This window comes from Hydra vulgaris, chromosome 10 (assembly GCF_038396675.1).
Source record: "Hydra vulgaris chromosome 10, alternate assembly HydraT2T_AEP".
NCBI lineage: Eukaryota > Metazoa > Cnidaria > Hydrozoa > Anthoathecata > Hydridae > Hydra > Hydra vulgaris.
Genome location: NC_088929.1, coordinates 30,329,402 through 30,355,000, shown reverse-complemented (window position 1 = coordinate 30,355,000; position 25,599 = coordinate 30,329,402). Strand labels below are relative to the sequence as shown.

Below are 25,599 nucleotides of genomic sequence, written 5' to 3'. Positions count from 1 at the left end.
CATTCCATAATTCAAAAAGGTCAGATATAATTTTTTACTTTATTTAGATGTTTTCCAGTTTATGAGCTACAATTCATTGTCAGATGCTATACTAACATACGAAGAAGACACGATTACAAAGTATCGCATCACTAAGGAATCAAAAGATTTTTCCAAATATGGTAAGCTTTAATTAATAACATTAATAACTTTTTTTGTAAGTGTAATGTGCATAAGATTGAAATAAAGTTAATACATATTGACGCGTAGGTATGTCACACAATTCATTAAATAATTATATTTTGTTCTTAAGTTACTTATATTAGCGGAGTGGGAATCAGCATAGATCGCATCCAACAATTTTGTTTATTGTTTTGATTTATTCTGTTTAGTTTCACTTAGTGACATTTTGAATTCCTCGAAGAATTTACCAAAACCATGCTGGAAATTTTGTGGTGCAAACGATCGACTACCAATCCCGTACAGTGGACACCCTTATATATTGCTTGGAAAGCGAATATATTATTGCCATCAAGGAAAAGATATCGATACTAAGAAAAAGGAACTATACCGAATGGAAAACGATGCTCTACGTATGAAGGATCGCGTGTACAAAAAATCACGTAAGTACACGCAACCGACAAAAAAAATGGATTGTCCTGTGTCTTTTTCTGTTAAAAAAATCATGATTTTTAATGAAATTAAACAAAATAATACATATAATCGAACTAACGCGGGACGGCAGTTAAAAGAGCAGTTTGAAGTAGTAAGATCTAAAGATTCTCCTCAAATCGGCTAACTTGTTTATTTGCTAAAATGGCCTACTGAACCGCATAAAAATCATAACATTGGTTAAGCAGCTGGTTTGATAGAACCGTTAGATAAACGAGTTGATGATTTTTTACGAGAACAAATAAGAAATAGTTGTAAGGGCATAAGGGATTTACTAGGGAAAGTAGAGCTGAAGGAAATGTAAATCTAGTTATTTTGCCAAAGTATTGTGACACTGACTTTCAACGACGTCGATATACGCCTTCTCGAAAGAAAATTAGAAATATTATTAATTCCGAAAAGCTGAAAAATCAATATACTAAAGTAGACCAAATAAATGTTGAACAGATCATAAAAGATAAATGGTGCAAATGGGGTGACATAAAGTTTGAGGGTTTGAAAAAGCGCATCGAAGCTCAAACAGTAGAAAATGGTTGATTTCGATGAAGAAGAGATTTCTTCCCTAGAATCAGTTTTCCCTAACATCAAAGTGTACTTATGTGACTTTGATCATGAGCAATCATGGCACAATCATGGTTGGATTTCCAAGTCTGATAATGGAGTGCAAAATATTGCCCAACATGTAAAAATATATTTGCGTCGTATAGCACATTCCGAAAATATCGAAGACTGTCGAAAAGCTACGTTTGATTTCTTATTCTGGGAATTCTGTAAAGGAAAACTTCTAAAATGGTAAGTTTGCGTATATAATTAAATTATCAAATTATAACAAGGTGTTTTTTTACAAGGATATGTTTTTTTGATACTAAACATTATATTTTTTATATTTTTGTTTTTTTTTGTTCTTAATGTACGATAACCTTGCAAACTATAAATCTTGTTCACTCAGTAAAATGCTTACCGTCGTTATCGAACACTTCATACCAAAGCATTATCGTAAATACGTGGAGTTAAATGTACGGTACAGCGAAAGTTATAAAAAATATAATGACGGAGTGCCGTTATATTTCCGAAATCGCCCAAAGCAGCTCGTTAACATTTTATTGACCAACGACAGCAAAGTAACATCTGCAATGGTGAATTCAGTTACAAGAATAGATCAGATAACATTCGCTGTCAATAGTTCCGAACTTAAAACTAACGACTGTAAAAAATATATTGTGTGTATAGGTAATGAAGATAAATTTTGTTCCTGTTCATGCTCAGATTATCGTCGACATAGAGTTATTTGTAAACACTTTTTTTGCTGTTTTTAAATCTGGAATGTCTACATTTGAAAATCTTTTTACCAAGTTTCTTAATCATAGTTGGTATGTTCTGGATCCTGGAATTTTTGCTCACGCAATAAAGAAAGACACTGAATGGAATGAAAATCTAGCAGAAAACAAAAACGAACAACACATAGACGAATCAAAAAATAATATTTCTAAATACAACAATAGTTTTGAATTACCAATCAACAATTTTGATACTATTGATAAGGGTAAGAAGCTAATTGAAAAGCAATACGTGAACGACTTTAAAACACACAAGTCGATTTCAAAATGTCATCAAATTGACTACCGCTCTAAATTTAAGACTAATGGATTTAACATATTTTGTGAAAGATGAAAAAGTTTTGAATCATATGAACACAGACCTAGATACCATTACAGCTTTAGTAATACAAAATGTCAGTCAATCAACAGGGCTAATAAAAAGAAACTCTCCATTAAAAAAATTGAAATCGAAAACCACTTTAACATCGAAAATTATTTTGAAATCAAAAAGTAATTTGTATTCTGAAACTTTATTCTCCAGAAAAAGGAAACATCCATTTAGTGGAAGGTTTGGAAAGACAGCGGACATGATGAAGCAATGTTACAGAGCAAATCTAGAGCTTAATACTGACACCTCTGATCAAGAGGATATTACATTTGAACTTTGCGAAGAAGAAACACAACGGGCCGAAATTCAGATAGAAACTGAAGAGAAAGATGTGACAATTACTCAAATAAAACAAGGGAGTTCAGAACCTAAGTTTTATCGATTTAATTCAAATTTTGACTCCAACATGGAAAAAATAATACAAACTGGTGATTGGTTGACCTGTAGTGAAATAAACCATGCCTAACTTTTGCTTCACAAACAATTTCCTTATGCGGAAGGCTTGGAAGATACTGGATTAGGTCCTTTGTTAAAAATGTCAAAACTGAAGTCGACCAGGGTACGAATTATCTATAGCAACAACCATTGGATAACATTTTCGGCTGAAACACCCAGTAATATTAAAGTTTTTGACTCTTTATCATGTAATCTTCTACACCATACTGCAATTAAACAAATTTGTCATGTTGTGAACTGCAGTGAATTCACGCTACGTATTTTAGTCCAGCCTACGCAACAGCAAGAAAATGATTCAGATTGTGGTTTATTTGCGATAGCATATGCAGCTGATATTCTTTTTGGAAAAAATCCAGTGGATTCAAATTATGATCTAAATAAAATGCGGGCACATCTAATTGATTGCTTTCGTCTAAATTTAATGAGTCAGTTTCCACAAGTTTCATTCAGTAAACGAACTAAACGAGGAAGACAAAAGATGATACTTCAAGACATTTTCTGTTCATTTTGTGTTTCTTTGATTCTGACGTCGAGACGGACAAAGGCCTATTCATGGCACAATGCTCAAACTGTAATGAATAGTACCATAAAAAATGCCAAAAGATACCAACAAATATATTCAAGAATAATAATTATGTCAATAGAAGTTGGAAGTGCTCTAGATGTCAATAAAAACTGAAAGCAATTTGTACTGTATTAGTCGTATGCTTGAATAAAACATTACACGTTTGTATTTACACGATTTTGTGTCGGAATTAACATTTTCATAACTGTGTAAGCGTATATATATATATATATATATATATATATATATATATATATATATATATATATATATATATATATATATATATATATATATATTATATATATATATATATATATATATATATATATATATATATATATATATATATATACGAATAGCGATAAAATAAAAATGCTAACAGAGTTAAAAAAAACGGATTAAAGTATAAACTAAATATTTTACAATTTTAAATTCTCCCTAATTTCTGCAGAAATTTACTTTTTTGGATTTGCATGTTTGCCTAAATCTTTTTTTTTAGGCAAACAATTATTTGTCATTTAAGAACACATTGTATGGACGGTAGTCGAGTTAGTCGTTGTAAAAAGGTCGGATTTAAGGACTAGTGTGTGCTAGAGCAATAGCCTTCTCCCCTTTGCATTAAATAATTTACTCTGTTTTGACTATTATACTGAAATTACCTGTTATAACTGATGAATAAAATTGAATTTTAAACGGAATGATACGTATGTGCAATTGATTACCATAAAGCAGGGTGTTAGTTTATTTTTGCTAATATCTTTTTGGTTACGCCAAAAAAAACTTTTATTTTATCTTTTTTTTATATGTAACATTCCAAAACTTAAATTATTTTTTTTTGTCTTTCTATTTTTTTTTTAGCTTCAAAATGCTATCAATCTCACACCTTCGTTGAGGCTGACTTTGATATCCTATTAATTTTATAATTGCTTATTAACTAATTTAACCTTCCTTACAATTGTTATTGATAGTTTTTTGGAGTTTTGCTAAATTATAACACAATATACAAACATATTTATGACATTTCACTAGCAAAATTATCAATTTAGAAAATAAATTGGGTTATCAAAACAGAATGGACAAAAAAATAAAATATTTTTAATGTTAATGTATCAAGTTAGGGTAAACATAGCAATTTAATTTATCTAGAGCATCCTTATAGAACACAAATAATCATAATTAGCATTTTTTAAATAATGCGAACACTAGTAGTAATGTCCTTTAGTTAAATATGTAGGTAAACACCTACATTTAAAAATAAAAATTGCTGTTTTGTTGTTTTAGTCAAGTTAACCCAAACACATTTGCACGAGTTATAATCAATTCACAATCATTAGAGTTTCTAAAATATACACAGAATATTATGTACAATTATGTACCAGAAAAAAAATTTACAATTATCTTTTTAGGCCAATACTTGTGTAATTAACAAGCAAAATTATCAAAGTCAGCTCCATTATCAAAGTTACTGTAGGTACTTTAAGAATTTTTTGAATAGAAGAATTAAACCCTTTCGCGACGCAGGGGTGTTTTTTCTTACTCGCTCGCCAAGGCTAAATAACAATAATAACGGTAATATTCTAAAGTATTTTTAAAAAGCATGTACTCAAAAGAAGCACATTTTGTTAAAGACACATTATACACTAATTATTAAAAAAACTTTAATATTTCAAAATATAAATATAAAAAATTTTATACTTGGGTTATTAACTATAAAACTAAAAAGTCTTTTTTTTAAAAAAAAAGTTTTTTTATCCATTTCTATAATCGAAGTTCTCAAAGGCGAATTTTTTCGCTAACAGTAAGTTATAAAGATTGAATATTGCTTTTATCTAACTTGCTATTTTAACTTTTATCTCTCTTGCTTTTTAAAATATAAAATAAAAATAATCGTTGCGAGTGGGATATGATCTAGACACAACCTATATAATCTGTATAAAATAATAGTAATATATAGTCTGAAAACAAAGACCGTTTTCATTGTTCAACCGTTTTATGTTGAAATTTGTATCAGCGACCCGGTCGCATATTTTGAAACCCCCCTATACAAGCTCAGAATAGGCAGAAAAATGAGCAATCTGATTCGCTGATTTTAAAAGACAGGCAAGTGCGATTTTGTTGAAAAATATAATTAAAATCAAAACAAACAGATTTTTGAAATAAATTTCAAAGTATGATATACTAAGTTTATCAATACAAGTCATGTGTTACTATTAACACAGGAAATTCATTTTATTTGAGTACTCTTCAGAATATTTAAAATGTATCAAAATCTATTTGTACAAGAGAATTTTCACTCGTAAAAATTTCAATAAAGTTTATCTTGGTGATGAAGATTTTATCTATTGTTAATTTTAAGAAACGAAAAAAAAAATGTGTTGAAGTAAATTTGATAAAATCTACAAATGTGTTTCTCTTAAAATATGTCCTTGGCCTTAAAGCATTCTCAAATACATAGTTTATATAAGTATGTTGTACGATACTAATAGTGAAGCACTTTAGCATACAAAGTTTATATGCAGTTTTACGTGACTACTGGTAAAGAAGTTTTTTTATAAACTAATTTACATGTTTATTATAAAGAGTTGAAAATTAGAGTTTTTTAAAAAAGAAAATTTGTACTAATTGCAAAACTAGTTTACATGTTCCATGTCAATATATGAGCTCTGAGGAGATTTTGTTTTCATGCTTTGTTTCAACCATAGTTTGGAGGAGGCTGATATATTTTTTTATTACGTAACTTTAATAAAACATCGTGTTAAACCATTAAAAACATTTTTAAAATTTATAAAAATTTTGGCAGGCTGCATTAAGTTATAAAATATTTGAAAATTTAACAAAAGAAGTGATATTTATGTTTGTCTACAGAACAGTAACTTTTGTACAGTTTCATATAAACACTGACATTAAAAGCAAGAAAAAGTATTGAAGTCAAATAAGTTAACCAAATAAAAGTGGATTATGGCATAAATAAAAGTAGATTATGGCAAATGATTGTGGCATTTTTGTATTGCAGTAATTGAAAAAAAAAAGATTTAAAAACTAAACTAAGTGGTTAAAATCAATCGTTTTAATGAAAAAAGAGTAATAAAAAAAAGAAAAGAAAATTATCAAAAAAAAAGCTATTATAAAATGTTTTTTGTATGTATAAACTCTTGAAATATTTCACTTGAATTTGCATGTGTGCAATTTTGCAAGATTTCTAAATGTGTTTCTCATCAAATATAATGTCCGTGTTCTATAAAGCATGCTCGATACAAAGTTTATATGCAATTGCACCAGACTTCTGGTAAAGTACTTAAAATATGAAAAGTACAAATTTTAAGCTGAGGTAGAGGTTGTTCTAAGCTTGTTACTGCATCTTTATACCAACTTGTTAATTATAAACAGTTTAACATTTAAAATTTTGGAAAAAGAAAATTTTTACAGATGTTTTGCCAAATTAGCTTACATATTCCATATAAATCTATGAACCCTGAAGAAGTTACTGTTCAACCTAAATTTTGAGAAGGCTGATAAGGCGTACATCAATATTTTTCTTTATATATATTATATAGGATGAAAATTGGATATTAATCTAATGGAAATAATTTGAATAATAAATTGGATAAAAATCTATTGCAAAATTTAACAAAAAAAGTGATATTTGTTTTTTCATTGAACATTAAAACTTTACTGAGTATTAAAGTCAAAAAATTTAACCAAATAAAGGTGAATTATGGCAATTTTTGTAATAAAAATAACTTCATCAAAATTAGCTTTTACATTTGAAGTAGCAAGTTTTCAAAAAAAGTTATTAATATTACATCAAAATAAAACATAAACCATCTCTGTTTTTATATTAATAAACAAGAGATATTCACAGAAATTTAAAAAAAGAACACTTGTTTTTATTGGTTATATTAAAAATTACATAATAAAACTATGAATAAAATTTGTAAATATGAAGTACATTTTATTTAAGATTTTTTTTCTAATTTTTTTAGAGCAGACATTTTTTTTTTCTTCTGGAGTATATAATGTAAAATAAATTATTAGCATTATAAATATATAAAGTTTATCAAAGTTTGCTGCTTTATTTAATATTATTTACCATCAGTTGCTACTAAAGGATACACATTTTATATTAATTATAGAATACAATAACGAGTATTTTGTTCAGGTTAAAAGCTATATATCAACAAACATGTATTAAGTTTTGAAATTGAAATAAACAACAACATGAACTTGCACGTTTGCAATCTTTCTTGTTTCTACCTTTTTACACTTAGTTTTTCATAAAGGTGTGTTAAGTTGAGATTTATTGCTTTTGGTAATCAGTTTACTATATCAAAATACACTTGTGGACATCAGGTTATAGATTTTTTCTAATAGCTTATTATGCTACAATGCTTTGTGATCTTTTATTACTATACAATACCAAAGGATATCTAAATTCGCTCTTGCTTACAATTGCTTTTAATTTAAGAGTGTTGCAAATCATCTGGGCTAGCTATAACAATCAATAAGCAATATTCTCAAACTTTTTTAGTGTTGTATATAATTTATATATGGGAGTAATAAGTGTAAAGTTCTTAAAAGAAATTAGGCTATTTTATCAAAATACTTTTCTTGCTAAATGATTGGATAAATGGGAACTTAATTTGAAAAAAAATTATACCAAGTTAATAATAGTCTATTGATATTAGTATGTAAATTTTAAAACTGTTTTAAAAAATATATCGTATGAGAATCACAGCATAGTCAAGTTTCACCATCTGGTTTATAGTTTGTTAAAATGGTTGTCTTTTTTATATCTTAGAATTATAAAAATAATTAGAAAAACAAACTAATTTTTTTAAATCTCTATTTTTAAGAAAAATTCTGAAAATCACGGATGTTTGAGTTGTGAGGGTTTGTATAAGTATTTGTACTATATTTCACAAAATTGGATAGAAAAATCATAATTTTTTTTGCTATTATTATTTGGTTTTTTATGAAGTTACTCAAATTCACTTTTATTATTTAATACGTTTTTTGACATTTGTTTTGATTTAAACATACGCGCAAAAGCCTCTCTTTCAAAATCAGCGAATCAGATTGCGCAAATTTCTGCCTATTCTGAGTCTGTATAGCACACCTATCCAAAAATGGTCCCAACCTCAATTTTGAGGACCAAAAAAACGACCTATTGGACATTAATCTGCAAGGTCTCTTGTATCACCAGATGTAAAAATTAAAATCTAATCTCTATAGCCTTAGGAGAAAAACACATTTAAAGTTTTATAGCTCTTTGCGCTACTGATTGCACTTGGAGCTCCGTTGTAAATCTATTTTGTTTTATTTTCACTTTTAAGGTCATGGAGTTTTAAAAAATATCAAAAACTCTTTACATATATGTGTTGGCTATAACCTGACAAAAAATCAGCTCTTTAACACTTGTTGTTTGTGTACAGGGACCTAAAGTATAGAGTATAGCACTAAAACCTCTTCAAAAAGAGACAACAGATACTTAACGTTTTTATTATAACCTTATTATTGACTATGGAAGTTTCAAAATTTAATAGAATGATGTCTTGGCATGTATCTTTTAGGCAAAAAAAATAGGAGCAAGATATCTTTTATCTGTAAAAAGATATAGCTCTTAAAGTAGAAACCTCGCCTTTAAAAAAGCGGCCAAAATGTAGCAGTTTTTTGTGGTTTTTATGTCTTTTAAAGATTCAAAGTTACATTAAATAACTAATCTAGTAACAATATGAGGTGACTAGCGGATATGGGATTCTATGGTTGTTAGACATCACATCTGTGTGTATTTTGTCTGCAAAAAGAGTGCTTTTTTTGACCTTGTTTGTACAAAAGTAGGAGCAAAAATCACATACTCAACGCTGTTAATGCAAGTTCTCAAACTTATATGTCTTGTTTGTTCTCGGTGATAACAAACATATTTTTTTTCCGGTCTGCAACATTTGTTTATAAACAATATATGTTAAGCTCTAAAAGATATGTTAAGTTTAAACAATATCTATATATATTATTTAAAATTCAACATATCTTTTGCGATGGAGTAAGAAAATATGTATACATATTTTCTACAAAAAAAAATAAAAATAAATAAATATATTCAAATAAAATATATATATTAATCTATGGTAATTTAAAGACCGGAATTTTAGTTTAATAGTTTTATGGCATTAAAAAACAGGGGTGTTCACATCACAGTAATGTTTAAATTTTGAGCTTAGACTTTTAAATAAACCTTAAAAGGTTCAACTTTAAAAGTCTAACTAGTCGTATGTCAATTTGCGTGTTCTTCACACTCATATTAATAAAAACTTTCATATAAAATGGAAAAAACAGATTTTAAACTTGAAATAACAAATTTTTTTCGACCTTTAATATGTTTGCAGACATATGACTGGTTAGAAATTAAACATATAACTTAAAACTCGTTTGAAAAAGTTGCTTTCTCAATTTAATGTTTTATCTTCATTGAGAGCAGCGTCATTTTATACCAAAATACGGCTTATCAACTATAAAGCAAAATTTTATATCTAAACTTAAGTAATTTAAAAAAATTTAACTTTGTTTGATTTTAGACAAACTAAAGCGCTAGAAGAAAAAAAAAAATTAAAAAAAATAAATTATTTGGGCTAAAATAATTAATTGGATATAATAACAACTTTTTTCATATTGTAAAAATTATGTTTAAATTGTAAATTCAAAATTAGTTGGTAATTTATAAAATAATTTCAGTATTAATGTTAGAATCAAGTTTTTTTTATATAAATCAAAAATGCATAACCTTGTTGTGCTTTTTTTTTTTGTTTTGAAGTATCTCCTAGACCTCCTATCTTTTATTGCTCTGACCAAGTTTGTTTCTACTATTTAAAAATCAAAAGCCACAACTTCAAAGTAATTACTTTTAAGTAATTACAAAAGCCGCAACTTCAAAGTAATCAAAACCTAAACAACTAAAAAGATTTTTGATCAACACAAGCTTGTACTGAAATTGTTTTTCAAAGATCATGGGGTTTTTTTAACCCCATGTAATGCCATCTAAAAGAAAAACTCATCATGATTGTCGGCAATCTGTATGCTTTTTTTGTTTTTCAAAATGTGACAGACATATTACTGATTTCATCAAGGAAAGGATACTAGATATTTTTTCTGGAAATTCTATTGACTTTAAGGATGATAGAGTTCCATTGGGCATATGCAATTCCTGCAGAGCGATTGTACAAAAGCATGGCAAGGGTGATAGAAACTTGGCTCTTCCCAAGCCTCATGACTATAACAAAGTGATTGTTAGACCAAAGACCAGAAGATTGGATTCTTGTAATTGTTTAATTTGCCAAGTTGGCAAACTAAAAGGACATTCTACAAAGCTCACTTTTTTAACCAATCAAGATTTGAAAGAAACATCAAGTAGCTTTGATAAACTATGCTCAAACTGTCTCAGTGTAGTCAAAAGAGGAATAACACATGTTTGTTCACAAACCACCAAGTATGAAAAGTAAGAAAATGAAAGCAACTGATTCAAGAACTGCTGAAAAATTTGCGTCCTCTGTAATAACTCAAAAGGTATCCTCTCCACAGGGCACAATTAGGTTGAGCAGAGAAAGTGGTAAAGCATTAACTATTACTCCAGGTACCTCCAGAGCTCAGTGCATATCAAGACCTTCTCTAACTACTTTGGGCATGGTTCAAGTTCAAATCAATACTGGTCTTTCAAATAAAAAGATGAAAAACTGGCTGTAACATTAAACAAGACTACAAATTCAAAAATTGTTGAAACAAAATTTAGGGAAAATTTTACAATGGCTGGTCGAAAAGTTGAAGGTTTATTCAAAGTTTCTAAAATCTCGCTTACAAAGCCATCAACAAAAACTGAAGATTTGGTGGATGTTGTTCATTGCAAGAGTTTAGGAGATTTTTATTACTCAATTCTCAGTGTTAGAGCAATCACTTCATCGCCTCTCATCAAACTAGGTATTGATGGTGGAGGATCTTTTTTAAAGTTCAGCTTAAGTGTTATCTCCAATGTTGGATGTCGAAATGTCACAAAAACTTCAGCCTCAAAAGACAAAAGCTTACTGACTGTAAAACATGGGAAAGAAACAAGTGCCAAGCGTCAGCTACTTGTTGCTGTTGCTGAAAATGTTTCAGAAACTTATGAAAATATCAAAAAAATTTTAAGTTTAATTGGGAAAATTGATGTGCCTTTCATTATTGCATGTGACAAGAAGTTAGCCAATATTATTTGTGGCATTCAGTCTCACTCAAGCAAACACCCTTGCTGTTGGTGTGATGTTAAATCTGATGACCTCAAAGAACAGGGAACTCCAAGAAACTTCAGATCCATCAAGATGCAATACAAAGCATTCATTGAGAAAGGGAATGGAAAAATGTGCGCAAAAGATTTTCATAATGTTGTTCATAATCCATTGTTTGACCAAGAAGATGTCAAACAAGTTATTGAGTTTATTCCCCCAATGGAACTTCATCTTCTCCTTGGAATTGTAAATCATCTTTAAAAATCAATGCTAAAGATATGGCCTAAAGGCAAAGATTGGCCATTACTTCTCAAATTGAAATTGCAACATTATCATGGTGGAGAGTTTGTTGGAAATGATTGTCATAAGCTTTTGAAGAACATAGATGTTTTGCAAAGAATTGTTGAAAGCGAAAAAGCAGAACACATGCTTGGTTTTGTAAAAACATTCCAACATTTTAAAAGTGTTGTTAGCTCCTGTTTTGGAAAGACATTAAATACTGCATATGTTCAACATATCAAAGACTTTAAAAACTCATATCTTCAACTCTCATTTTCAGTCACTCCAAAAACCCATGCAGTGTTCTACCATGTTCCTGAATTTATTGCTCTAAAGGGTTCGGCATTGGGCATTTTTAGTGAGCAATTAACAGAAACCTTGCATTCAATCTTCAATGCTCAATGGGCAAGGTACAAAAGAAACCCTGATCACCCTAGTTATGGAAGCCAGTTACTATATTGTGTTATTGACTATAACAGCAAGAATCTTTGAATTGGATTTTTTAAATAATTCTTTTTTTTTTTAACAGTTAAACAATGATTTCTAGAATTTCATTCAAGAAATACTTGAGAAAAAATTTGTTGATAATAAATATTCTTGTCTGAAATTTTTGTTTATATTAAAAACTATATTTATTAAGTTTATAAAAATTTTTTCAGAAGTGTATAGCTTATTTTGCAAGTACTAAATAAAAAAATATCAACAGCAATTTGAAGAAAAAGTAATAAATATCACAACAACACCATAAAGTAATTTTTTTTAAAGGAAATCATTTCATGTCTGTGTGTGTGTGTTTTTTCAATGGGAGATTAAGGTTATATGGGATTTTCTTCTGTTTGATATCTTATTAAAACCCAATTCAGTAAATATATATTTCCTATTTAAATTAAAGAAGTTGTTATTATTGTGTGTATTTCCAATATTTGGTCAATAATGTTTAGAAAAAACAACAAAGCAAACCTGTGGGTTTAACTACTGAAACAAAAAGAGGTTTTTATGCGTTTTAAATTCAGAACAACTAGAAAAAAATTTCTCAACGTGTTTTTTGCTTCTACTTTTGTACAAACAAGGTCAAAAAAGCACTCTTTTTGCAGACAAAATACACACAGATGTGATGTCTAACAACCATAGAATCCCATATCCGCTAGTCACCTCATATTGTTACTAGATTAGTTATTTAATGTAACTTTGAATCTTTAAAAGACATAAAAACCACAAAAAACTGCTACATTTTGGCCGCTTTTTTAAAGGCGAGGTTTCTACTTTAAGAGCTATATCTTTTTACAGATAAAAGATATCTTGCTCCTATTTTTTTTGCCTAAAAGATACATGCCAAGGCATCATTCTATTAAATTTTGAAACTTCCATAGTCAATAATAAGGTTATAATAAAAACGTTAAGTATCTGTTGTCTCTTTTTGAAGAGGTTTTAGTGCTATACTCTATACTTTAGGTCCCTGTACACAAACCACAAGTGTTAAAGAGCTGATTTTTTGTCAGGTTATAGCCAACACATACATGTAAAGAGTTTTTAATATTTTTTAAAAACTCCATTACCCAAAAGTGAAAAAAAAACAAAATAGATTTACAACGGAGCTCCAAGTGCAATCAGTAGCGCAAAGAGCTATAAAACTTTAAATGTGTTTTTCTCCTTAGGCTATAGAGATTAGATTTTAATTTTTACATCTGGTGATACAAGAGACCTTGCAGATTAATGTCCAATAGGTCGTTTTTTTGGTCCTCAAAATTGAGGTTGGGACCATTTTTGGATAGGTGTGTGCAACCATAGAGGATGAGAATTTATATGTATGTTTCAATTATGGGTTTCCAAAAAAAATACCAGAAAAAACCAGAGAAAAACTTGGAAAGAGTCCTTTTGATTTGTATTGCTATATGGTAGCTCATAATAAAACATACTCAAAAGAGATTAAAAAACTGAAAACTAATTTTGATGAATTCCCAGTTAAAGAGATAGGCAGTATTATAAAGGCTTTAAAAGACAAGAACGTGACAAAATATAACGAGTTAAAAAAAATTTATCTCGTAAAACTTTCTATTGCTTTGAAAAGTTACAAAGTAATTGCATAAAAATCATAACATGTTTTAAAGCAAATGATTTAGAAATTAAAGTTCTGCCGAATCCAAAAAAGTGCACGCAGAACTTGTTATTTTGGAATAACTATGGGCAATACGTAAAGAAAACCCGTCTGAGAAACGCTGCTACATTGCTACTACAAGACTCGCATGTGAACTTTGCAGGATCACCATTGAGTATTTTAAGAGTGATCTAAACCTTATTTACAAAGGCTCTCACAGGAGAATATATGCTGGTCCACACTGGAAAGTTCCAGCTTTTCTCCAAAGTTATGACAACCTTTTTGATAAGTTGTATGAATGTTTGTATACTTGTGCATCTAAGATGTTTGAACCAGATGAACATGGGAATTTGGTGTTAAATAAAGAAAATATTATTTGTAGTATAGAAGAGTCTTTTCGTGGTCTGTTTGAAAAGATGAAAAGTCGTTTGAAAGGCGAAGATACTAATACCAATGTGCCAGTGCTTCTAAGTTATCCTAAATTAGATATTACGTTATAGATGTTTAAACAATTTTAGCTTTGAAATGCTTGCATATAAAATGAACCTGCTAAAAAAAAAATTAAAAAAAAAAAATTAACCTGCAAAAAAAAATTTATATGATATTAGTATTTTGTAATTATATGTATATAATTTATATTGCAAATATATGTATATCGTATATTTTGTAACTATATTTTCACATTAAGGCAGTCAATATTCTTAAACTACACACCGTAATGTGAGCGTTAAGCACCAATCAAAGTATGCTTACAGTTTAATTAAACATAATATAAAATTGTATGAAGCTAAGTTAGTTTAATTGGGATGATGTTTTACGTGCCGTTGCAAGACAAGTTGCAAGATCATTATGAAAGTGCTTTTATCAACAAAGCATAACTTTTGTTACGAAACACGATTGTAAACTAATACAACAAATAGAAAGTTTTTTAACTAAAGACAATGAAATTGATACATTTTCCAGATGTTGTAACATCACTGTTGCAGTTAGTTTCGTGTTTTTCTAGATTCTTAAATGAGATAATGCTCTTTTTTTTGTTGGGTTTTTTTTCGAAGACGAATAACCAAATGCGTCTTAACTACGACTAAGAAGTAAAAGGAAACTAGATCTTGACTATTAAACTAAGTTGTTGCGCAACTTTCATTCACCACAGGTAGTTTTAGAATAATAACTACAGGTAGTTTTTAGAGAGCCCAGAAATGGAGAAAGTTTACAAACACAGAATGTACTTGCACGTTGTATTTTGGAGTACCTCTGAAAATCTTCAAGAAAGTCACAGCAAACACCCTTTGCTCCAAGGACTAGTTGTTCCAAAACATTATTTTAGTGAGTTCCAATGGTTACGCAATTGTAAACTAGGAAATAAGAAGACTGAGTTTTGAAAATTTCTTTCAAAACGAAGAGAACAAGCAACTTTTTCCAAAATCAATAAAGAGAATTCAATTATTTACTTGTAAAACCCTCAATTTTACTTTGGTCTCAGGAATTCACTCGTCAAGAAAAATTCACCGAGAAATGAAACCCCATCAGGATAAATGGATACAGCTGTATATAGAACTTAATACAGAGCTACATGCAGCTGTGACAACAGTCTCAAATTTCCGTTTAAACTGATAAACAATACAGTATTTGGGTCGTCCATTTATAACGTTATCGCCGAGGGGAAAAGGGGGTTTGTGCTTTTGTGTTTTTACGGAAAGGAGAAGAGAGGGAGGTTATATTTTTTGACGCAACCATGTTTAGATCTATAAACTCCTGCGTAAAACACTTAAAAAAAAAAAGGTACAACCATCATTATAAAAAATCAAATTATTTCTCAACAATTTGAGCTTTTGTAATTATGATTTTTTCATTTCCGACACTCATAATCGTCTAAAACATAAATTTTGAAAGTTGAAGTTTTCAAAACACTTTTTTTTGTGTGTGAACTAGAAAGGTGATTTTTATTAAACATCGACACCACTCTCTATTAAGAACACTTAGGATGAAGTCATGTCCCAAAGAAAACCTTTTGAGGCATAAAAATATTTACCTACACTCAAAAAAATCTTTCCTTATTTTTAAGGGAAAAATTAAGGAAATAATCCCCTAAAATCAGCACTGGTAAAGATTTCCTTAAACTAAGGAATTTGGTTTTTAAGGAAAATTCTTTCCTTAATAATCTTTCCTTATTTTTAAGGGAAAAACTATGGAAATAATCCCCTAAAAACAGCACTGGTAAAGATTTCCTTAAACTAAGGAAAATTGTTTTTAAGGAAATTTCTTTCCTTAAAACTATTTCCCTTAAAATAAGGAAATCCATAAGTAATAATTTTCTTAAAATAGTAAAAATTCATTCAAGGCAAAATTTGATTATTTTACGTGATATTTTTTCGGTAAGATCAAGACTGAAAAAAAGATTTCTTTATTTTAAGACAGCAGTTAGAGTAAAACTTCCTTACTGTAATTATTATTGTAAGTTTAAATCTATTTTCGAAAAACGTATAATCGATAAAAACAACAACAAAGTACATATACATATTAATAACTGTAATCTACAAATAGTGCACAGTAAAAATTTACAAATGTCGAGATCACAACTTAAGATTGGCATAGTTACATTTTAAACAATAATAAACATATATATACAGGACAACAAAATTTGTTAGTTCAGTTTAAAAAGTGAATCTACACTATATAATGAACTTTTATAACAAAAGTTAATAGTTCAATTTTGTACTGTTTAAATTCTTTTGCTGTTAACCATTTTTTTCCAGTCATCGGTAACAAAAAGATCAATGCTTTAATAGCAGCCGTAACCTGAGTCGTAACCTGAACATCTATGAAAAATAAAAACAAGGGTACTTGGCTAAATTAAAAATTTCTATATATATTACCTATTACCTTTTGTTTTGAAATATTACCTATTTCAATACAAAAAGATTTATTGTAATATTAATAAGTAGAATGTAAAGCGTTAAATGCAATTTTAATCATTATACAGCAAAAATTAAAAGCATAACAAACCTGAAAACCGAAGTTTAGTTTAAACTTAACTACTAACTCCTTTATATAAAATTATCTTGTGGATACGTACAACTGATACTCCAACAATCAAGCTGCATACAAAACAAATATTAAAGAAATTTAAACGCAATTTTAAATTTAGCACAGCATAAAGTAATAGCACAGAAACCTGAAAATCTAAGTTCAGTTTAAACTTAACTATTTAACTATATTAACAGTTTAACTTAACTCCTTTATATACAATGATCTTGTAGATATGTACAACTGATACTCCAACAATCAAGCTGCATAAACTACTTCAAACATTAAATAATACTCAACTTATTAAATAGTGAACATTTATTTTGTAAAAGTTACTAAACTAGCATTAAGTTGCTAAATAAAGAAATATAGTTTTAAAAAGTTAAATAGTAACATAATTTAATACATCGCATCTAAAACTGAAAATACAATAAACCTTTGTTTATACATTACTATTTTAACACCAGAATTGGAATAATATTTTGATTATACCAAGCAAAAGCTACCAATAAATTCCAACACAAGAAGTTCAATAACTATTAAAAAAGTATTTTAAAGATGCTCAAATAAAAAATGCAGGAAAATAAGTTTAAAATTGTTTACACTGCTAAATATTCAAGTTGATACAATGTAATAACTGTAACAAGAGCACACAAAACCACTTGTATAACCAAATATTAATGTAAATACAATGTAATAAATGCAGCATATACACTGAATTTTATAAAGCAACTTAAACAACTAAATATTCAAGTAAATACAATAAAAAGTAATAACTGCAGCATGATGAGTACACAAAATGAAAAAAACTGAAGCAATTGTACAACTTTGTTGACACTTATATTCAACTATAGTTGAATATAACTATACTCTACTCTATACTCTATAGTTATAACTATACTCTACTGTTAACCATACAAAGCAACTTTCATACACCTTCAGTGCTGATCACTAGTTAGTATTGCTACAGTTGAAAAAGACGAGCTACACTATTGATAGTCCCAACCATTCTTTCTTTGCCAAAAGTTAACTTATATATTATAAATTGCAAAAATTTAAAAAACATCTCTAAACCGCTAGGATACTCCAAATTGAAAATCCAAAACAACTTAAACATGTAATCCAAGCATTCCACCATTGAACATCCAGCCAAGCAAACATTTCCGTCGCACACAATTCTCCCAGTGATCTTGTCTTCATCGTTCAAGGAATACTCTAGGTATAGCTTTGGATGAGCCAGGTTTTGTGGAACATCTATAGAATTGCCAGTGCCAGGCTAAACATAAACAATTAGTACATGTATTGCAAATTATAACATTTCCAATTATATACAAATTTAAAATATTCACAATTTGTGCTATTAATACTAATTTAAGTTAGTGCAAAGTTAGAGTTAACTTGACAAAATAAAAACTTAATAAGAAAATTCGTTGCATGAGAATTATAGGGTACTATCTGCTTTTTTTATGTTATAATTTATTAATAAAAATGTTTAATTAATAATGTATAATTAAAAAAACAATTAAAAATTATATAAATCATATTAACAGCTTAATTATGAAAGATAAATAACAAAAACCACGTATTATTTATAAATATAATGATACATTATAACAATAAAAAATCGATAGTTAAATTCTCACAACATAGAAAAATAGATCATCCAGGTCATATTTTAAAAATCGGGAAAATTGTTTGCGGAAAATATCCGGAAAAAATCCATAATGATTTTCCCCTTAATTTCCTCATAATTTATAAAAAAATTTCCCTTAATTTCCTCTGTATAATATCAAACATTATATCAAATCCTTTTATTTAAACATTATTTTAAAGTTGTATTTTTTAAGAGCCACTCATAGCATAATAATAAATTTCATATATTGTCAATAATGAAGGAAGGGCATCTAAAAATACGGTACTTAAATTTGTATTTACGGCAAACTTTTTAAATATCCAGAAAAAAAATGAGAAAAATTATCCGGAATTCCTAGAATATTAGGAAAAAGATAATCCCTGAAAATGTCACATAGAACACTATAATTCTTATGTGACAAATTGTAGATTTATTTACTAAAAGAGAAAAAGAGCAACAAATTAAAATATTGCAGAAATACATAAGACATTTTTTAAAAATAAAAAACAATGCATCTAAAATGCTCACCGTCCCATATGCGATCAGCAAATCAAACGACTCCTTTGCCGTCAGGCGCTTTTTTCCTGTCATCGGCAACAGGTATAGCAATGCTTTCACAGTAGCTATAGTCTTTCCATCTATAAAAAATGCAATAAGTCGATTAATTTCACAGTAAAGATGAGCAATTTATCTCTATTAATAACAGTCAACCTCAAATTAACATAAAACACTACTCATACCACTTTTATATTAACTTACTGGATCCTCCAATCATTCCCTCTGTGTTGCATTTTTGAAGGTATTCAACTGTTGATTTGGAACAATAAAGTAGCACAGAGGATATCAAATTTTCCATACACACAACAAAGCGATCAGCTGCATCAGGGTACATACGACGAAAATCTTGCAGCAGCTAAACATTAAATAAATCTGTACATCATAAGCTCACTAATAAGAAAAAACACAAATATTTACGTGAATATAAATTTATATACTGAAAACCGTTTTATTTACTTTTCAATATCTATTTACAAAATATTAACCATTTGTGGCATAGACAAGTAACATGGTATTTGATGTACACATTCTAAATATGATGGATGACATTCTTCGATCTTTTTCCGTCTGTAGCAGAACGTTTTCTTCGCTGATAGTAAAAGGTCTTCACCAAAAACTGATACCGACAAGGTTGCTAATTTGATCATTTCTATTTTTAAATCATCACCTGTTATACCTGTAAATCAAAGCTAAATTTTATGTTTTACACAGCACAATGTGTAGTACTAAATAATATTTAAAAAAAATCAAATCTACATGAATGCGTTTACACAATATTCATTAGTTAAACAGTTATTCAAAAACAAATAAAAAAAGAAAACATATTTTTGAATTAAGTACATTATACTAATAACCTTCACAGAATTCACACTCCTCCAATTCTCGACAGCAACCTGTGAAAATAAACTCATCATTTTGTAGAACTGTAGTTATCAATGAATTCCTAGAGAGTGCATCAGACAGTGGTGCAGTACTTTGTTGCAAAGTCTGTCTAGCTTTACCCCTTTCCTCTTTTGGAGTCCATGTCCATCGTTTCTCATTGCTGCTAAGTTTAGCGCGTGCGTTTTCAATGCACTTAGCTAAAAAACCCTTGTGAGATTTTGGTTCAAAGAAATCTTCCGGTTTGAGACCTGTAATCCCGGCAAGAAATATGCTAACCATTTTCATTTTATCTTTTGGCGGGTAATTCCCGTAACAGTCGATAACTTTAGCAGCAGTCACATATGTTATCGCTTGTCTTTCAGATATTCCATAGGTTCCAGTTTTCAATTTTATCATGTGGTGTTTAGTTTTTGTATGCTGTAACAAGAATGACTCCAGAGACATTTGATTGGATAATATGCCTGATGCAGAAGAAGTAGGAGTATTTTCATTGATACCAGTTATGTCTCTGTTACTAGCCTCGCTAGATGGAGTAGTAGGAGTAGTCACTTGCGAAATATTGCTACCTTCATTGCTGACATTAGTTCTCGACAATAATGTGTCCTTTGTTATGGATTGACATTCTTGTACTTTCTAGACAAACAATGGTAAAATTAAAACAATTCACAAAATTGTTGTAAAAGTGCACAACAATTAATGATTTTGCAGAGCCATTGCATTTTTTGTCCAGCATACATTAATATACTCATAAATTATTATGTTTGTACACAGTCACATAAAATACAAAATAATACCTCTTTCCAGCATTTGCTTGGTTTGAGTATAACCACCGACATATCAGACCTTGAAACTATTGGAAAATCATTAGGATCAATTTCACATCCGTCACTATCCAACACAAACTTTAGACTGCTATCTGCACCAATGTCAAATTTCCGACATACTAAGACAAAATGCAGCTATTAGCCTATTAGTACATAGCGAATTAAATTTGTAAAAAAGAAAAGTCAGAAAAGTTTAACCAAATTAATTTCAATCATTTAATCTCTGATCAGCTGTAATTAGTCTACCTCTTGCTGTGTATAGTCTTTCCTGGCTGTTTTGTTTTAGGTATGTTTTTATTGTCAATAATGAAATATTACAATTATTACTATTGTTCCTTAGCATAATAAATTATTGAGGGAATTTTATGGCGCCTAAATTTTCGTATTAAGAAAGGCAAAAGTATGTAACTAATCAAAATAACTTAAAGGAAAATATATTCAGAATCGTGGATTCTGAATATACTAAAAGATGTCATAGTAGAAGAATGAAAAATAATAAACACAATAATATAAGTGTAATTTACATTTACTGTTATGCAAGAAAAGCTTTTTTTAGTGTTGACTCATTATCGCCGAAATTGTAATTCCTTATGAATTTGGTAAAAAAAACACGAATGGATAATTTTTTTTAATGCTTAAAAGGCTCAAATTGATAGTGTACACTATCTTCCTTTGTATTAAGATTATTTAAATTTGGATTTAAATCTCCATTATATATTTTTTAATATGCTGACAAAATAACACAAAATAATTTGCATAAGCACAAAAATGAGAAAATTGATTGTCAGCATGATTTAACAGCTAAGGTAAAGAAAAAAGAAGATATAGCACAAAGAAAAATAGCTGACTAAAAGATTACATATCTGGGACTAACAAGTTTTAATTTTTTACCCTCATAAAAGGTGGAATGAATGTTTAATGGAATGTGATCTTTCAACTCTTCAACTTGAGTGCTAAAAAGCTTTGAGCAAGGATTGTAGTCAATTGCATAACCATGAAAATGGTTATCGAAGTAGTTAACAGTAAGCCGCCTTAACAACATAAATGCAATATTACCAAGGTAAACAATGCATTCGACGTAACCAAACTCGGGTATACCATCACAGAAACCACACACAACTACACTTTTTTTTTCAATTCTGTAATGACCAACCTCAATCCATTGTGCAACATGAACTGTTTCTGTTTTGGATAACAGAAAATTATTGCACATAAACTGGCAAACGTCACATGGTTCAATTTGGCATACAATCTTCTCCTTCGTTGTCCCAATAACAGTGTGACTGCTGAACAGAGAGTGAGCAAGAAAAGCATTTGCTAGTGCAATTTGAGATTGCTTTGTTAATGAAAACGCTATGTTTTTGAAACAATGAGAACCTCTTGAAATTTGTTTAAAAAAGTTATGCCGAGATTCAAATCGCATGCACCAATATCTACACGGTGGACCACATCTTATGAGCGCTGTAGGATAATGCACCAAATAGTGATGCTTGGGTGTTAAGCGCTTTTCAGGAAATAAATTGAGATAAGTTTGATGATGTTCACCTATTAAATGTGACAAATTACTTGCTAAACCATCATTAACCCGTGGAGATAAAACAATATCTACAATTTCCATGAGCAATAAAAGTAAATTCCAATGAGGTTCGTCACGTGGGACATTGTGTCCTATTATAAACGGCAGATTTCACAATAGACACCAACATTCAGAAGCAGTCATTTTTAAATGTGTCAAAGATGAAAAAGTTGTGGGACGACTATTGACATCTGAAGAACCAAAACTAGATTTTGTCAATAACAGATTAAACTCGTTTAGAGATATGTATCCACCATCACTTAGTTTGCCTAAAATATCACTTAATTCAATAGGAATAATGCCTTCCAATAGATCATGCATTGCATCCACCGCAAAATTCTCCGTCACATGAAAGTACTTTAATTTGTTAAAAATGCATCCATGTTTAATACCGGTATGAGACTCTTTATAACCAAGTTGACCTAATGAATTAACCGACTCATCATATGACTCTTTAGTGCGTTTAACATAATCAGTCTCATAAAATTTTGTTTGATTCTCATCTTTAGTTGCCTCACACAATCTACAGAACTTGCGCGGATTGAAGTTTTCTAAGAAGCCAAATAATGAATGGTACCCCAAATTATCAGCTGAGAAAAGTGCTAATGCTGCTCTTACTTTTATTGTTTGATTACACACAGATACATCTATGCCGTCATCCGATTCTAACTTCATTAATGTGTTTACTAGGGGAGCAAGAATAATATCATATGTAAGTGCTTTATCTTTAGCATCTTGGGCATACCACATACCCACAAGAAAAATAGAACTTTCCTTTAAAAGTAGCTTGGAAGGTAAATTTCGCACCATCATGTACAGACCTTCCATTTTATTTATCTGTATATGTGGACCAAGTGGATTTGTAGTTTCAAATCCATCGATGTACAAATGTAAAACTAAAGCGTCAGGAAATTTAGAGAAAAAAGGATGTTTCTTGTATGTGTTAGTATCAAAGTAATCTGTAATGTTTCCATCATTGCTGGCATGGCTATTACAATTTAAACTTAAAGAAGTATTTTTGCATTCAATGATAATACGTGCTAATAAAACTTCAATTGGAACATATTGAGCAGTATCTACAACACTCTTCATTTCTCGATTGCCTGATAAAACTGATTTACGACTCTATTTCCTGACTCCTAGAGGTACGGGTTGAGGCTCAATGTACAACTGCTGCTGCTTTAAATAAGCAAGTTGTTTATGTTCTGTATCAACTTTGTCAACAGAAGTAGACATTGTTTCAAGATCTTTATAAAGATTTTGTACACAGAAAACATTTTCGTCAATACCTAGTTCTTTAAAAACAGATCGAATACGCTGCATTGTAAACTGCGTTGAATCTTGCAGCAACTCCTGAACATTCTCAGTTACAAACTTGGTATTTGTCAAAAGAACATTAGAGCGTGCTTGCAACTTAGTAATAAATGCAATAAAAGAACCCTGCATGCTTTCCTGTATACTTATTTGATCAGCAAAAACTACATCATTTACATTATCACAATCTACATCAGCCATAGTTTTTTCATGTATTTGGATTTCATTTGTTTCACAATCATCACATTGACTAGAGGAGAATGGTACAGATGCAAAATCACCTACATATAATTTCTGATGATGTTTTTCAATATGTATTCTCAAATTACGAAAACTTGAACATATTTTAGGACAGTCGCCTTGCCCACATCGAACATCAGTATGGAGAGAAACTGTGTGCAAACGTTTTAGGTGCCACAACATTATATTAACAGACCCAAAGGACTTTTGGCACAGGTAACAATTCAATGTCATACTAGAATCACTGTCACTGCGTTCTCAAAATATACACCTAATTGAATATAATGCAGACTGCTAAGTGAAGTTGTTATAACATATTTTAACTAATAAGTCAAAAACAATTGCCACTGGAGATAATAATACAGGCTAAAGCTTTTGTTGTTTTTATCCCTATTTACTCTTAAAAAAGAAATACAAGATTTAAACTGATTTAATTATTTAGAGTTAACTACTTTCACTGGAAAAATACAGTCTGGCATGGACCTTAAAAAGCTGAAATTGATAACCTCTTAAACCTCTTTCTACCGCAAAACAATAGTAATAAATAAATAATATAATATAGGCTAATTGTTGCTGGAGATATTATTTTAGTTAGTTTCAAAACACAGTTAGTATTTACTGTTTTCAATAGTGATAAAAAATCCGTTTTAGGCTGCTGCACTTTGTCAATAGTATAGAGTATTACCTGTTGACAAAAGCTCGTCAACACCTTGTTCAGGTTTGTATGGAATTAATTTTTTTTTTGAACGATCTTGATTGTAAACGTGTATAAGCAAAACAGAGTTGTCCATAACAATTAAACTAACTATAAATATTTACAATATAACGTAAAACCATATATTTTTCAAAACAACAATATTTACGATAACAAAAAATAGTTAATACTATTAATAAAATAATATTTGTGTTTAATAAATAGAGTTCCTGACAAAATCAGGTATTTTAATAACGTAAAAAACTTCTATTTATAACTAATATGAAAAAAATATATATACATTCACCTACAAAAGTATTTAAATATATAAGGTACTTATGTAAAGTAAAATTCTCAATGAAAAATAGAGCTTAATTGAAATTTCCAAATTAACTCCAAAATTTTAGTAGATTCACTAATTAACGTAACTGCTTTTTGCTTCCTGATGATCCAGCAATGGTGAAACTTAAAGTTGAAGAAAAAGTTAGATAAGTGTTATATATATAATATATATAAATACATATATATATATATATATATATATATATATATATATATATATATATATATATATATATATATATATATATATATATATATATATATATATACACACATAATATATATATATATATATATATATATATATATATATATATATATATATATATATATATATATATATATATATATATATATATACTCACATAATATATATATATATATATATATATATATATATATATATATATATATATATATATATATATATATATATATATATATATATATAATATATATTTATGGCTGTTGTGTAATGTAGGCTAATTGATAAACATTCATGAA

The 25,599-nt window shown here is 29.0% G+C and overlaps 1 protein-coding gene across 1 annotated transcript; it reads right to left on the bottom strand.

Moving 5' to 3' along the window:
• Positions 1 to 16,570: 16,570 nt before the first annotated feature.
• On the bottom strand, positions 16,571 to 24,999 carry LOC136085905 (uncharacterized). The gene is made up of 8 exons (XM_065807754.1): positions 24,745 to 24,999; positions 20,900 to 21,048; positions 20,078 to 20,738; positions 19,709 to 19,899; positions 19,425 to 19,578; positions 19,194 to 19,303; positions 17,012 to 18,308; positions 16,571 to 16,824 (listed from the first exon to the last, which is right to left on the bottom strand). Exons 1-7 carry the CDS (start codon positions 24,848 to 24,850, stop codon positions 17,997 to 17,999), a joined length of 1,683 nt encoding a protein of 560 aa, XP_065663826.1. The 5' UTR covers positions 24,851 to 24,999; the 3' UTR covers positions 16,571 to 16,824; positions 17,012 to 17,996.
• Between the last annotated feature and the right edge of the window lie 600 nt (positions 25,000 to 25,599).

What these genes read in the sequence shown, in the direction of transcription:
- LOC136085905 (XM_065807754.1), bottom strand. Translation starts at nt 24,850, where the DNA reads ATGGACAACTCTGTTTTGCTTATACACGTTTACAATCAAGATCGTTCA. An exon ending in ACTTGTCTATGCCACAAATG is followed by an intron (nt 19,579 to 19,708) that starts GTTAATATTTTG and finishes TTTAATGTTTAG; the next exon opens with CTGCTGCAAGATTTTCGTCG. An exon ending in TGCTGATCGCATATGGGACG is followed by an intron (nt 18,309 to 19,193) that starts GTGAGCATTTTA and finishes GTTTATGTTTAG; the next exon opens with CCTGGCACTGGCAATTCTAT.